This window comes from Somniosus microcephalus, chromosome 27 (genome assembly GCF_052327205.1).
Source record: "Somniosus microcephalus isolate GS21.2 chromosome 27, FLI_Smic_1.0, whole genome shotgun sequence".
NCBI lineage: Eukaryota > Metazoa > Chordata > Chondrichthyes > Squaliformes > Somniosidae > Somniosus > Somniosus microcephalus.
Window position 1 is genome coordinate 22,641,149 of NC_141013.1, and position 15,020 is coordinate 22,656,168.

General features: G+C 39.6%; 1 protein-coding gene across 1 annotated transcript in view; it reads right to left on the reverse strand.

Moving 5' to 3' along the window:
- Positions 1 to 15,020, reverse strand: part of galk2 (galactokinase 2) — a 120,113-nt gene that overhangs the window by 33,855 nt on the left and 71,238 nt on the right. The window contains exon 8 of the mRNA XM_085968684.1: positions 13,274 to 13,484. Coding sequence (XP_085824810.1) covers positions 13,274 to 13,484 — 211 coding nt within the window. The remainder of the gene's footprint in view (positions 1 to 13,273; positions 13,485 to 15,020) is intronic.

A 15,020-nucleotide genomic window follows, 5' to 3' on the forward strand; every position in this document is an offset into this window, starting at 1 on the left:
ATAACTTAAAACTTTTTTGTTTGTTTAATTAGCTATTTAAGGAAGATTTCTTTAAAATTATTTTTAAAAAGTTTACCAATGATGATAGTATTACTTGAATTGTAATTATAAAAACAGTCTTTAACTTTTCTGAAAACAACTGCAAATTAGCAGGCCAGCAAACTAAATGACCAGGGGCTAGCATGAATCCTGCAGTGCATATTTACGGATGGATGGTTTCTCTTTAAATATATTTCTCAATCACAAAGCTGTTATTATGAGGCAAGCTGATTTCACAGTGCGCACTCATTCAAGGCATATCTGAGTTGCGTGAGAGATTTCCATATCTCACACACTCTTGTAAATCACAATTGAACAGTAGTAACCCAAAGAATGAAGCAAACCATGGCTGGTTTTAATTTTAATGCAGCATCCTTGCCAATGACTGGGACTGATTCAGAGACTGCCCTTTGGTAAAGCAAGGCTTTATTAGCCAGATCACCTTAAAATACTTTATGATTCTGGTGCTCTCGTCACGTTATGCATTACTAGCCAGAATGGTGTTCCAACTACTGGCTGCATGTCAAAAATCACTCAGAAGTTCAAGCAAGCTGTTTTACATGATCAGAAGCTTTGAAATTTGGGATAAACAAAATACATCCACTATAACCCATATTTCTCTTTAAGCATCATTGATGTTAATATTATTTGAAACTCTTTGCTCTTTAATTTTTCTATAGAGGAGTGAAATATAAGTTTTTTTGAATAAGTCCAGAGTTCACCATTTTTCTCAAGCCTAGACTGTTGAGTAAATCTACTCTTTGTATTTTTCAAAATTGATTTACTATCACGTAAAAGGATTCAGAATAACCACCGAGGATGTTAACACACATAAAGCTACAGGGGGCGCTTCGGAACAAACAGATAAAGTCATCAAGTCACAGAATGTAGGTTCACACACCTGGGTCCCCACACAGCAAGTTCCAATTCCTGGCCAGGTTGTCTTGGGGAGATGCTATGTGGAAACAGAGCACTTCTCCAAAGAAAAGAAAAAAAGAATGGCAGGCATGTCAGCCTGGGTCACTCTAGGTCCTAAAGGCCACTAATGTAGCAACATGCGTAAGGCCCAGAGGGTAGTTTGTCTGTCAAACCTCTGGAAAGAGCATGATGTGTGGCAAGAGGAAAACTTAAATTGAATTTGGAGAAGTGGATATAATTAAAGCTAACAAATGGCAATAAGTAACAAGAAACATGCCTAGAAGACTTGTATACAGAATAAAATAAGTACAGAATTTGAGATGAACAATGTTAATCCCTACTAAAAGGCCTGTACAGTTCTATGGTTAAATGTATGCTTTTTAGCCAGGGGGTTCCCGGTTCAAATTCACCCCCACTGCCAAAGATTTCTGCATAAGTATTTCTCCCTCACAAGGGAATTACCGTAACTGGGCTCCACTCTACCTAGCTGCTAAATGAGTGCTACCATCTGGTGGGACGTGAATGTGAGTTCTGCTGAAAGGACAAGCCCCTATCCACAGAAATTGCACACTCTTTGGTGGGTCTTTGAATAAGAGCTTGCTGCAGAAACAAATGGACTTTGCAGTCTCTGAATTAGTCCCAGTCAATAAAACAGAGCAGTGGAATATTAATGCATGCACATTGAAGGTTTTTACTCAATTGAAGTGTCAGCTGTGGCTCAGTTGGTAGCACCCTCGCCTCTGAGTCAGAAGGTTGTGGGTTCAAGTCCCACTCCAGGGACTTGAGCACATAAAGCTAGGCTGACACTCCAGTGCAGTGCTGAGGGAGGGCCGCACTGTCGGAGGTGCCGTCTTTCAGATGAGACGTTAAACCGAGGCCCCGTCTGCTCTCTCAGGTGGATGTAAAAGATCCCACGGCACTATTTCGAAGGAGAGCAGGGGAGTTATCCCTGGTGTCCTGGCCAATATTTATCCCTCAACCAACATAACAAAAACAGATTATCTGGTCATTATCACATTGCTGTTTGTGGGAGCTTGCTGTGTGCAAATTGGCTGCCGCGTTTCCCACCTTACAACAGTGACTACACTTCAAAAGTACTTCAGTGGCTGTAAAGCGCTTTGAGACGTCCGGTGGGTGTAAAAGGCACTATATAAATGCAAGTCTTTCTTTTCTTTCATTTGTATTTACATTATCTCCATAGTTTTCATTATTCTGTCTGTGCAAAATAAGGTACTGCTAATTATACTAGGTATAGTGGACTGTAATTAAAGTAATTGCTGTATGCATAATGTCTGTGTGATATAAATCAAGCTACTCCCACACTGAAAATGTCCATAAGGAACTATAATAGCAAATATATTGATCAATTTTGTTATAGGTAGACTTTAATGTAAATAGAATTCCGTGCTTCTTTTTTCCCCACTCCATTAGATTGATCAGATATTGCTCTCTTAGCAACATCAACCAGTGGTGTTTCCACTCTACATTACAGTGACACAGTCACATTTAACACATCACATTGAAGTAAAGGCATTGCTATCAGAGGAAGATTTACTCTGTGCAGCCAAATTGTTCTTTAGTAACAAGCTAACGATTTTGCTTCACAGAGGAAATGTTCCACTCCATGTCTTCTAACTTTAATCCGTTTAGATATAAAGACTTTTTACTGATCTTTTTGCTGTTTCTACAAATAAGCAACTGGGCGAGTTAGTTTATGTAACTCTCTATGTAAACATTTGCTACATTTCCAAAATATTGCATCAAATAAGTGAAAAGAGACTCAGCTTCTTAAACACTAAAAGCTGAGTGTGAATAATATTCAGAAGATTGTAAAAAACTTTTTTTTTAACTTGCTATACTTAAAAACATACAAAAAGTTTCCTTAACAAGATTTTAATTCAAGACACATTATTCCTCAACATAGATAAAGGCAAATAAAGTCATTAAAGAAAAAATGAGAAATTCTTTTATATTGCAGTACTAGAACATACAAAATGTGTCTTATGACTGATTTATGAACAGTTGCCAAATTGGTCCAAATTTTCCAGATGAAAATTCAAAAGCTACGTGCTCTTTTTACATTTTTGTGCATAATTCGAGAATACATTATTTCTACAAGCAGTCCACTAATAAGCATGCCTAATATTGTATGTGTCTTTAGAGGGTTTTTTAAAACCACATTCCATACAATTGAACTGTAGCTAACACAATGACATATCCTACATATAAAACAGTTCAGCTGAAAGATAGATTTATGAAATTATAATCTAACTTCATTTTCAATGGTATGCACATTTTCCATCAAGCAGCCATATGTTAAAAGCATTAAGCTCATGGGTTTCAGCTCCAAGAGCATTAAATCATGCGGTTACCTTCAATTTTCATCCAAGTCTGAATCTAACCAGTTGCTTAAGGCAGGTGGCTGTTGAATCTAGGTGACACTTGCAGCATTTTGTATCTGGTATTCCATTTATTCTAGTAACTGAAAGTCTCTGAATCCAATATTCATTTGCCATTATAAAATCTGTTAATGATACACTTTGAATCGGATTCCCCATCAGATATAAATGATGACATAATGGCCCAATTTTTCTTCTGAAATTACCATTGTTTCGGAATAGACAGGAGTGGGAATTGTGGTGGGGAACTGTTCCACCGGCTCCATAATGTCTACTGCCACTCTGGAATTTTTACAACAGAAGTGATGGCAGATGTTGATTATGTCTTCCCAAATTTGGACAGGTATAAGCAAATTATGGGGAAAAGATGGGAAAATGTCTCCAAATGCACTCCGTCATTAACGTCTTAGCAATGCTGGGCATCAGAAACAGTATTATATTCCTGGTCCCCAAGATTACTGAGGTGGAGGTTGGGTGACAAAGTGAAAGGACTGCCTGGCCTAATGCAATTCATTACAAAGTGGCCAATTGCACTAGGCAACATGGGAGATATAGAATAAGTTTTTTTTTCACATGTTCTTCAGCTAGCTGCGCCAGCCACGCTATGCTGCAGCAGGAGCCGCAGATATTTTCCTCCCCCCCCACTCTGCCCCATTCCAGAGGCAAGCGCCCAAAAGAAATATCTAGTAGAGCTCGGAGCCTTCCATTAATATTTAAATCAGACAAAATTGCAGGAATTTAATGCAGTAAAGATAATCTAAACCCTACCATGCGAAAAAACTTAGGGCAATGGCTCCTCCAAGGCTCAGTGGGCAAGTGCACTCCATGGTGCGATTTGTTATACACACCCAAAAGGTCCCTGGTTCTATTCCCAGTCGGTTGTGAGTTAGTGGATCTCAGACAGGCCACTACAATTGACTGCTTAACCCCTGGGCTGAGAGCAGCCACTTCCAACCACTATCCAGTGTTTCCTGCTGGAAGGTGTGGACATGTGGACTTCAGGTGATGCCAGCATCATTTGGCTGTGATACTCTCATAAATAGCCTGCCGACAGTCTATGCTGATACATGAAGAATGGCCACTTGGGCAAGATAATAGGGAGCAGCTGGCACCTGTAGAACTGCAGACCAGCATAAGTTACCAACGTCATAAGAGGAAGGGAGAAAACTGGAAACATATGCCTCTCAGCAGCAATAAAGACTTAGATCATGTCTCCTCTCAATATTCTTTTCTCTCATAAAGACAAGTTCAGCCTCAGAAGTCCTTCCTTGTAACTTGTGGTCCTAAGCAACGTTCCCCCTTAGCTGCACGGGCGCGTGTTGATCAGGAGGTCCCGCAAAGGCCGCTCACCAGCTGTTTACGCTGGAAAAGATAACGCGCGTGCACGGCCGCGCAGCAATTTTAAAGGGACAGTGCGCGGAAAAAAAAATTAAAGGGAACATTGGTCCTAAGTTCCATTATTATCCTTGATGCTGAATCCTCCTCCAATGCATGCAGGTCAGTTTGTAGGTAGGATGCCCAAAACAGCAGAGAATATCTAAACTATGGCCTCACCAATGATCAATACAAAATTAAAATTACAGGAAACTTTCTGGTATCCGGCACGGACGGGACCGACGTGGTGCCGGTTCATCAACAATTCCGGATAACCGAATGCTATAGTAAAAGATACGGACCTTAGAGCTCCGTATAAAGCAACAAACCCTGTTGCTTCAGAACAACGTCCACAAGTTGCAAGCGTCTCTGTAGCTTAGCAACAGCTGCAGCCAAACCCTTGCCTTCCTCCATTTGTTGCTGTGCAAGTAATAAAAGTTACCTGAACCGACTCCTGAATTTTGCCGGTTAACCGACATTTCCGGTTATTTAGGGGTCGGTTAATCGAAAGTTTCCTGTATTTGTTTTGACTTAAGAGTTTTTGATCAGTGCTTTTTTTAAGTAACTCACCGTCAAATACTTCAGCCAGGTGTCGATTATTAATATTCACTATAAAATGGGGGGGGGGGAGGGGGTGAAGAGAACATTCTCATCTCTAGCCTTGCTTGTGGGTTACTAATTTTCTGTTTGCATCTTTTAATACTGCGCTCACAGTCCAAATTAACGAGCCTGCATTATCCATTCTCACTGCATTTTAAGATATGGATCTTGTCTCTTGCTTTTCACAAAACAACTCAGTGAAACTTGTCGATTCAAATTCGGAGTGCTGGTTACATTATAGGGTCACAACACAAACATGAGTTTGGGCTGAAGGACAATGGCACATATAAACAATGATTGCGATTCTGTTTAAGGGCAATTTCATTCATGTATTTAAGCAATAAGAGGCAGCTGCTGTACTGTACTGGGGAGTTAAGAGCAGGAAGATCAATTGATTATACCATCCTCCTTCCAGGGAATGACTCTGCTTTTGCTCAGCGCTTCCATGCAGCAACACGGCTGAAATCAGAAATTCAGTAAGTGAAGGATTGGGGATTCAAGTCTGCGACCTGACAATTAATGGTACCACAGCCCTCGTCAGCGCTGTTCCTGATCTGTCCACTTTGAACTGGTTATTTGTCTCCTACGTTTATCATTCCTCCCTTGGAAAATCTGCTTTGCCTTTCCTCTCTGCCTGGCAGAGATGATGAACTGACAATGTCCTGTCCCTTCTTATTTTTTTCCATCACTGTTCTTTTTAAGCATCAGGCATAATTCCCTTCACATTTTTATAAATTATTTCTATTTTTCTGCTCTCACTATATTTTAGAAGAATCTAACGCATTTAGATTACGTTGAGAAAGAAGCTTTGATGGGCCAAATGGCTTTCCCCTCATCATTGACTCGTAATTTCTTTTGAGAAAACACAGCAACTATATAACAAGGCTGGTGTTGACTTAGCAGCAGCAGCAGCAAAAAAAAAGTTGTGTCACGAAGGAATAGGCTGCAGTTGTCAAGAGCCTGTAATACACACTATGCAATAAATCCTATTTGCTAAAAAATCACAAAGATATCACTAGGACCTAGGTTAAATGTAATTATGATAATGATCTGGGTTTTACTGTAATAATAACGGTGAGACTATCAGCGCAGTTAAACGTGGAAATCCAGAAGTTGCTGTCAGATGTACCCTATTCCTCCACAGGGTGCGCTGTTGCAGTCCTTGCTGAAAAGTGACTGCAGCGGCATGAACTTGGGGTACTTGCCCACTCGCTCCACACTAAAAACGGCTGAAAAAGTTAGGGCTGTTGCATTTAGGAGGTGAGTTTTTAACAGCATAAGAAGTGATAATTACTGCTGAACAATCTCTCTGACCCTGAAAAAATTATTTTACAAGTGTGGAGTCTCATTCCCTCAGGCGAAAATTAATTTAAAAAAATTAAATCTTTTTTTTCTCTTTTATCTCTCTCCCTTAATAAGAAGTTAGGGAAATAAGAAATAGGAGCAGGAGTAGGCCATATGTCCCCTTGAGCCTGCTCCGCCATTTAGTAAGATCGTGGCTGAACTTCCACCTCAAATTCACTTTCCCGCCTGTATTTCCCAATCTTTATTTTGCTTTCTGTACATCACTTAAATGTAATTTATATTTCCTGCTTTATACTTCCTGGTTTGGACTCTGCGTGTCTCAGTGAGGATACTTCAATCAGATTGGTTGAAAGAGCCTCGCTGTTGTTTGCTCGGTTCACAGACGCCACAGATCCCCTGTAGAGTGCCATTTAGGAAAAGACGACGGATTAGTGGAAATCTCCACTGACAAGCCCGCAAAAACTCTGTGGGCAGTTGTCAGTGAGTTGAACGGCAAAAGCCATTCCTTCGCCACTGAGAGAAAAATCCAGACCATTAATATTGAAAGGGACTTGACAGAAGAACACTCCTTCAGCTCCAGCATCTAGATTTGAATCTAGCCCAGACTGATAGGGTGAAAATCTCTCTGATGACTGAAAATAAAATGAATTTGGGCAGTCAAAACCCAGTTCTTCTGAGAAGTGAACCAGCAGCATAAAGTACCTATAATGCAAAACTGAACTGTCAAGGTTACCTAGAGAGACAACAGAAGTGTTAAATGAAAATGTAGCACTAATACAGTAATGAGTGCCCTTCTAAAGTTGCACTTTAGGCACATTGCTCAGCAGAGTAGAATGAGTTTTACTTGGCCTTCACCCTATGCTGTAACTGAGCTGAAAGCACGTGACATTGACACTAGATCCAAAAATTCTCCAGTACAAAAATGTAATTAGTTGTGTTTTTCTAAAGAAAGAGACATCCTCCCATTCTGAGGTATTCAAAAAGGTATGTTTGAAATTTTTTGGCCTGATTCATCATAAAGGCAACAGGAAAATTCTCTCAGTAAACCCATGACTGTAAATTTGTGAGACCATTTTATTCTGCACAACAGAGTTATTATGATCAATTCATCATATGGTTTACCTTTAGCTATGACTACTTCAGATATATGTGATTATAACTTCCACTATATTACCACATATTGCTCCTAATTAATATCCACACACATTAGATGCAAATCATTTTTTTTTAGAAAAAAAAAGAGTAAGAAATGCATTTTGCCAGAATGCTGGGTTCTTCTGACCAGGAGTCAGAAATTTAGAAGGTGACACAATTAACCTCGAAGTGACCTCAGGAATTTACAAAGAGTTAAAATTATTTAGTTTTGTCTATTTAGACCACTTTGCAACAGGGAGGATTTAAATAATTGCCTTAAAAGAATAGGCAAGTTTAAACACAGCGCCAAGATAGCAGAATATCAGCAACGGGAGAGCTGCTAGTGTTTGACAAAACTGAGGAATAACCGTAGTTTAAAAACTTTTAATGCAAAGCGTGTGTGTTTTTAAGAAGTAACCGCTGCAGTCCATGTGGCGAAGGTACCCCCACAGTGCGGTTATTGTAGCGACCGAGTGGCTTGCTAGGCTAGGGCAGTTAAGAGTCAACCACATCACTGTGGGTCTGGAGTCACATACAGGTCAGACCAAGTAAGGACAGCAGATTCCCTACCCTAAAGGACATCAATGAACCAGATCGGTTTTTACGACAATGTGGTAGTCATGATCACTATTACTAATGCTAGCTTTTTATTCCAGATTTATTTAATTAACTGAATTTAAATTCCCCAGTAGTCGTGGCAGGATCATTAGTCCAGGCCTCTGGATTATTAGTCCAGTAGCATAACCACTATGCTAACCGATGCTTGTTATTCTTAATTATAAGTTTCTCTTGCCCCCAAGAGTTACCTGATGTATTATTTGTCATTGCTATACAGCTTCAAGTAATTTTGTTACAAGAAACTTTAGAGCACTTACGTACTTACTTTGTTTGAGGTTAAATGTGCCTACTCTAATGTTTTTTCATTCATTAAGGAACATTTTGTACCTCAAATAAAGTTCATTTCAAACGAACCATGACAAAAATGGTTGCACAGCAAATAACTACTTGCAGCTAATCAGCAAGCAAATGTAACATGATATTATTTGAAGAAGAACAGAGAGTTCTCCAAGTATACTGGCCAACATTCATCCTTAATTGATGCCACCAAAAGAAAGAGAGAAATAAACTAGTCATTTATCTAACTGCTGTTGGTTGGGCACTCCTGGCACAGCACGGCTGTGGTAGCTGCCTACGTAACAAGTCATTGCATTTCAAAAAGTGTTTATTGTGTAAAACGCTTTGCGATATTTCAATGACATGATAAGGTGCTATTTGAATAGATGCAACAGATTTGTAAGAAAGGCCCAAATGAACGCAACCTGGTAGGCCTTTCATGCATTACAGTTGAAGGTTTTAATGGGGTGAAGAACGATCCTCGGCTTGAATAAAATTTAAGATTAGCAGTACACAGATAATTACAGATGAGGAAGGCCATCTGGCCTATCTTAGTTCATCTATCCATAAGGACCTTAAAGTTCCCCCACTGCAGCATCCAGCTGGTTCTTAAATGATTCCAGAGTTTTTGTCTCCATTACTGAGAGACCTTTCCAAGAACTGACCACACTGAGTGAAGAATTTCCTAATATCAGTCCTCAATTTGCTTTTAACTAGTTTGAACCTATGGAAATTTAAAGTAGTTTCCTGGATTTAGCTTTTCCATACCGCTTACGGTCATACACTTCCATTTGATCACCTCTCAACGTCCAAGTCTCTCTTCATAACTCAAACCTCTAACACTAGGGATTGTAAAAGAAAGAAAGAAAAACTTGCATTTACACTATATAGTGCCTTTCACGACCACCGGACGTCTCAAAGCGCTTTACAGCCACTGAAGTACCTTTGGAGTGTAATCACTATTGTAATGTGGGAAAAGAATGGATTGGATTATTATATACTAAAAATGTACCGCCAATACTAAAGACTGGAGGGATACAGTAAGACTTTCCGTAAACAATTTTAAAATTTGGTTTCCAGTGGCTTCAGAGAGTACACATTCAGGTTTATGATTGGGCTCAATCCTCAAATTTGACAGTATTTATTAGAAATGCAGAGTTAGCTCACTTTGCAGCTGTTATATGACAAAAATAATGTAAATTTTGAAAGCTGCAAAGGACTCCTAAAACTCAAAGAAGAAATGTGATTTAGCAAATATACATTTAACCTCCCCTTAGCTTAGTTGTCTACTCAAATAGAAAAGCAACATAGTTTTGCATTACCAATTCCGCACCTTGGTTACATTACCCAGAATGTGCATTTAGCATACAAGAAGAGAGAATCCCTTCATCCATCTGTCCCTCAATTAGAAGAATATTTGGGCAAAAGGAAAAGTCTTGATGTATCCCTCCAGTCTTTAGTATTGGAGATACATATTTAGTATACAATTATCACTTTATCTGCAAAGTCAGAAACTGTAATTCATGTTAAAATGAAGAAAAAAACCTGAAAACTATGGCCTGGAAACTGCTGTTTGTGATACGTGTACCATCTGATCTTTTAATGATGTTTCTACTGCCATTGATGTTGACAGTAACTGCTTACTATTTAAGGGATAAGATATGGAACCAGAGACTGGTGGGTAGGATTCGTCATCTGCCCTCCAATTTTCAAGTATCAATGGCTTTATTTCTGCACTGCAGAGTTCTTTCTAATGGCCTATAAGCTCTCAGACACATGCTGTCCTTCAGTTGGGTGTTCAAATGGCATTTAGCGAAAGATGCTCACTATTTGGCCTCAACTTAATCACTCAGCCGAACTACCCAATCTCCTTACCACCTCTGGTCTAAAAACTGCCCACTGGTCATTTAAATATTCCAATTTTACTTGTGCTGCAAAATGCATGAGTCAACACTTGGGTGACATCATCACTGATGATAATCCACCGTCAATGCAAAGAAAAATATCCAGGCTATTGTGGCAATTAATAACTCAAATCAAAGGATTTGATGGATAGATAAAGATTAATTATTTCCTCTGGTGGGAGAGTCCAGAACAAGGGGGCATAAGCTCAAAAATTAGAGCTAGGCCGTTCAGGGGTGATGTCAGGAAGCATTTCTTCACACAAAGGGTAATGGAAATCTGGAACACCCACCCCCCCCACCCCCAAAGCTGTTGAGGCTGGGGGTCAATTGAAAATTTCAAAACTGAGATTTTTTGTTAGGCAAGGGTGTTAAGGATTACTGAACCAAGGCGGGTAGATGGATACAGATCAGCCATGATCTAACTGAATGGCGGAACAGGCTCGAGGGGCTGAATGGCCTCCTCCTGTTCCTATGTTCTTATGTTCCATGCTAATCCGCAATGGTAATTCACAGAAGTGACAATATAAAATTATATATATCGGAGTTATCAGTCTATGAGTGCATGGCCCTTACAGCATAAAGCAGGCTGAAAAATAGCAAACCAAATAGAACAATAAGCCCTGCATTTGGGAAAGTTGTGTTAATAACTTTATTTTTGGCATGTTAGCAAAAAGCAAGTGGTAAAGTACCTGTGAGAAATTATGAGTAGTATGTTTTTCATGCTTATGAAATAATAGGAATGCAACAGCATTGGTGTGAGAGCTTTTCTCATGAATCTTCTGCCCAAAAAAACTGACGGTAAATTTTACATAGGATTTCATAGGATATACGGCACAGAAACAGGCCATTCGGCCCAACCATTCCATGCCGGCGTTTATGCTCCACTCGAGCCTCCTCCCGTCTTTCCTCACCTAAATCTATCAGCATAACCCTCTATTCCCTTCTCCCTCATATGCTTGTCTAGTCTCCCCTTAAATGCATCGATACTATTCACTTCAACCACTCCCTGTGGTGGCGAGTTCCACATTCTCACCACTCTTTGGGTAAAGAAGTTTCTTCTGAATTCCCTATTGGATTTCTTGGTGACTATCTTATATTGATGGCCTCTAGTTATGCTCTTCCCCACAAGTGGAAACATTCTCTCTGCATCCACTCTATCAAAACCTTTCAGAATTTTAAAGACCTCTATTAGGCCACCCCTCAGCCTTCTCTTTTCCAAGAGAAAAGAGACCTAGCCTGTTCATCCTTTCCTGATATGTATATCCTCGCATTTCTGGTATCATTCTTGTAAATCTTCTCTGCACCCTCTCCAGTGCCTCTATATCCTTTTTATAATAAGGCGACCAGAACTGTACACAGTACTCCGAGTGTGGTCTAACCAAGGTTCGATACAGGTTTAGCATAACTTCCCTACTTTTCAATTCTACCCCTCTAAAAATAAACCCTAGTGCTTGGTTTGCATTTTTAATGGCCTTGCTAACCTGTGGCTCAATTTTTTGTGATTTCTGTATTTGTACTTCTAGATCCCTTTGTTCCTCTACCCGACCTAGACTCCCACCCTCCAAGTGATAAGTGACCTCCCTATTCTTCCTCCCAAAATGTAATACCTCACATTTGTCTGTGCTGAACTTCATTTGCCAATTATTTGCCCATTCTGCAAGTTTATTAATGTCCTCCTGTAATTTGTTGCAGTCCTCCTTAGTATTGACTATCCCCCCCAATTTGGTAGGATCCGCAAATTTAGAAATTGTGTTTTTGATTCCAAAGTCTAAATCGTTAATGTAAATTGTGAACAACAGTGGTCCCAGCACTGATACTTGTGGAACACCACTACCCATCTTCAGCCACTGTGACTAGCTACCTTTTACCCCTACTCTCTGCTTTCTGTCTTGAAGCCAGCTAGCTATTCAGTCTGCCACTTGTCCCCTGACTCTGCATTCTCTGACCTTGTTCATCAGTCTATTATGGGGTACCTTATCGAAAGCCTTTTGAAAATCTAGATAAATTATATCTACTATGTTACCATTGTCTACTCTCTGTGTTAACTCTTCAAAAAATTCAGTAAGGTTGGTCAAGCAAGACTTTCCCTTTTGAAATCCATGCTGACTATTTGTTATTATACTTTTCGTTTCTAGATGTTCTTCTATTCTCTCCTTTAGTAGGGATTCCATTATTTTTCCTACCACTGATGTTAAGCTAACTGGTCTATAATTCCCTGGATATGTTATATCCCACTTCTTAAATATAGGTATTACGTTAGCTATCCGCCAGTCCTCTGGCACTACACCTTTTTCTAACAAATTATTAAATATGTGTAGTAATGCCTCCGCTATCTCTTCTCTAGATTATTTTAAAATGCGTGGATGCAATCGATCTGGACCAGGGTTTTATCCTCTTTGAGTTTGATTAGTTTATTTAATATATCCCCTTTTTAAATTTTAAATGCACTTATCTCATTACTCATCTCATCATCCAATGTCATGTCCACCTGTTCTATCTCCCTGGTAAATACCGAAGTGAAATAATGATTTAATATTTCTGCCATCTCCCTATCGTTACCATTTCCCACATTGTTTCTCAAAAGTACTATTTTAATATTACGCAAAACCTTACCATGGCCTCTGGAATTGTGTGCCTCGAAACAAAATTCAAGGCGGCATAAAGTGATTATAATAATACTAGGCAGAGTTTTAACTAGGGACTCACCATCCTGTGTGTTCTGGCTGAGAATGCTGCTGCATAGCTCCCCTTGGCTGATCCCAAGATGTTGACAAACTTCCTCCCTGCTGTAAGGTTCTGGATGCAGCATTTGCTCCACAGTTGAAAGCATCGTCTCCAGACTGACTCCCAGCTCAGCTTGTAAGTCTCCCAATTTTAACAGTTTCTGCCACTCAAGGCCCTTTGCTTTTGCTAGAATCTAAATACCAAAAGGAGCCACATGTTTAGCATCACATGAAAGTTTATTTAAACAGGTCTCCCACCACATCACAAAGACAATTATTTCAGTTGGGCCATTCTCTAGTACAATACCATACAGCATCTTTGATGATCAGAAACTGTTCTGAATGTGTTGATGATTTTTTTCAGATCCCACGATCTCAAAAACCATCAACAAATTCAGAACAGTTTCTGATCTGCTGATAATTCGTCAGAAGTCAGCATACCTGAAAACTTGCCAAGTTTGCATTTTTCTTCAGCTTGCAGCCCACTTTCGCGTCATGCGTCAGGGTAAGAAAATCACGAGTTACTGACAACCTATAATCATCCCTTTGCACATATATCACGCCCACTAGAAAATAACTCAAGCCATAACTATATCTTGAGAAATGTACTGATCCATCTATACCCTTTCCAGCCAACATTGTTTTGAGTTTTTAATTTCAAAGAACTTTTTGCACGGAATGCCTTTATGGGTTAGGTTTCTAGCCCAATATGAAAACTAATAATCTCATTACATATACTACCATGGAAACCATAGCCATTAAGATGTGCTCCTATGGAACACTGGGAGTTGTTTTGAAGGTTTGACAAGCTGAATTAAATTTTTAATTCCATAAGAATGTCCAATTTAACCACTTACAGGAAACTTTTGTTTAACCGGAGGTTAAATGTCCGGAAAGCTCTATCTACCGGCAAAATTCAGGAGCCGTTTCCTATAAGTTTTTTTACTTCTCGTTGCTTTTTTTTCCAGTCAGGCTCTGCAAGGTCTAGCTGAAGCTGTTGCTTAGCTACAGAGACGCTTTTAAGCTGCGGCCGACTGTTTTGAAGCTGTTGCTAAGCAACAGGGTTTGTTGATTCACACGGAGCTCAAAAGCTCCGTATGTTTTAACATTAGCGCTGGTTTCTACGGCAGTTTTGATGGTACGGCACCAGCTCGGTCCCGTCAGTGCCGGATACCAGAAAGTTTCCTGTATATCGTCAGAGACATGGTGATTTATTCACAATCGGTTATTTTCCTGTCTGGATCTTGTCAGGCCTCACGCTATTACAAGTTACACGCTTCCATCACTTTACAGGCTACCGCTACTTTCCTGGATCTCACCTGTGCACCAGTCTGTTCCTCTCTACTTCTCCTCTTACTCCCATTCGATCTCACAACCTTATTATGTCCCCATTTGCTCTTTTTAGCTACTACGTTGGTCTGCTGTTAACTTGACCACATTTCCATAATAAATATAAAGATCTAAATGTGACACAAAAACAATCATTTATAGAATCATAGAATTTTACAACATAAAAGGAAGTTATTCAGCCCATCACACGTATGCCAACTCTCTGAAAACGTTTCCACTTAATTGCATTCCCATGCTCTTCCCCCAAACTAGTTTAAAAAAAATTTCCAATTATTTATCCGTTTCCCTTTTAAAAGCTATTCTGCTTCCACCACTATTTCTGGTAAGGCATTCCTTGTCCTAATAATATCCTGCATAAAATATTGTTTCTAACCTCTCCC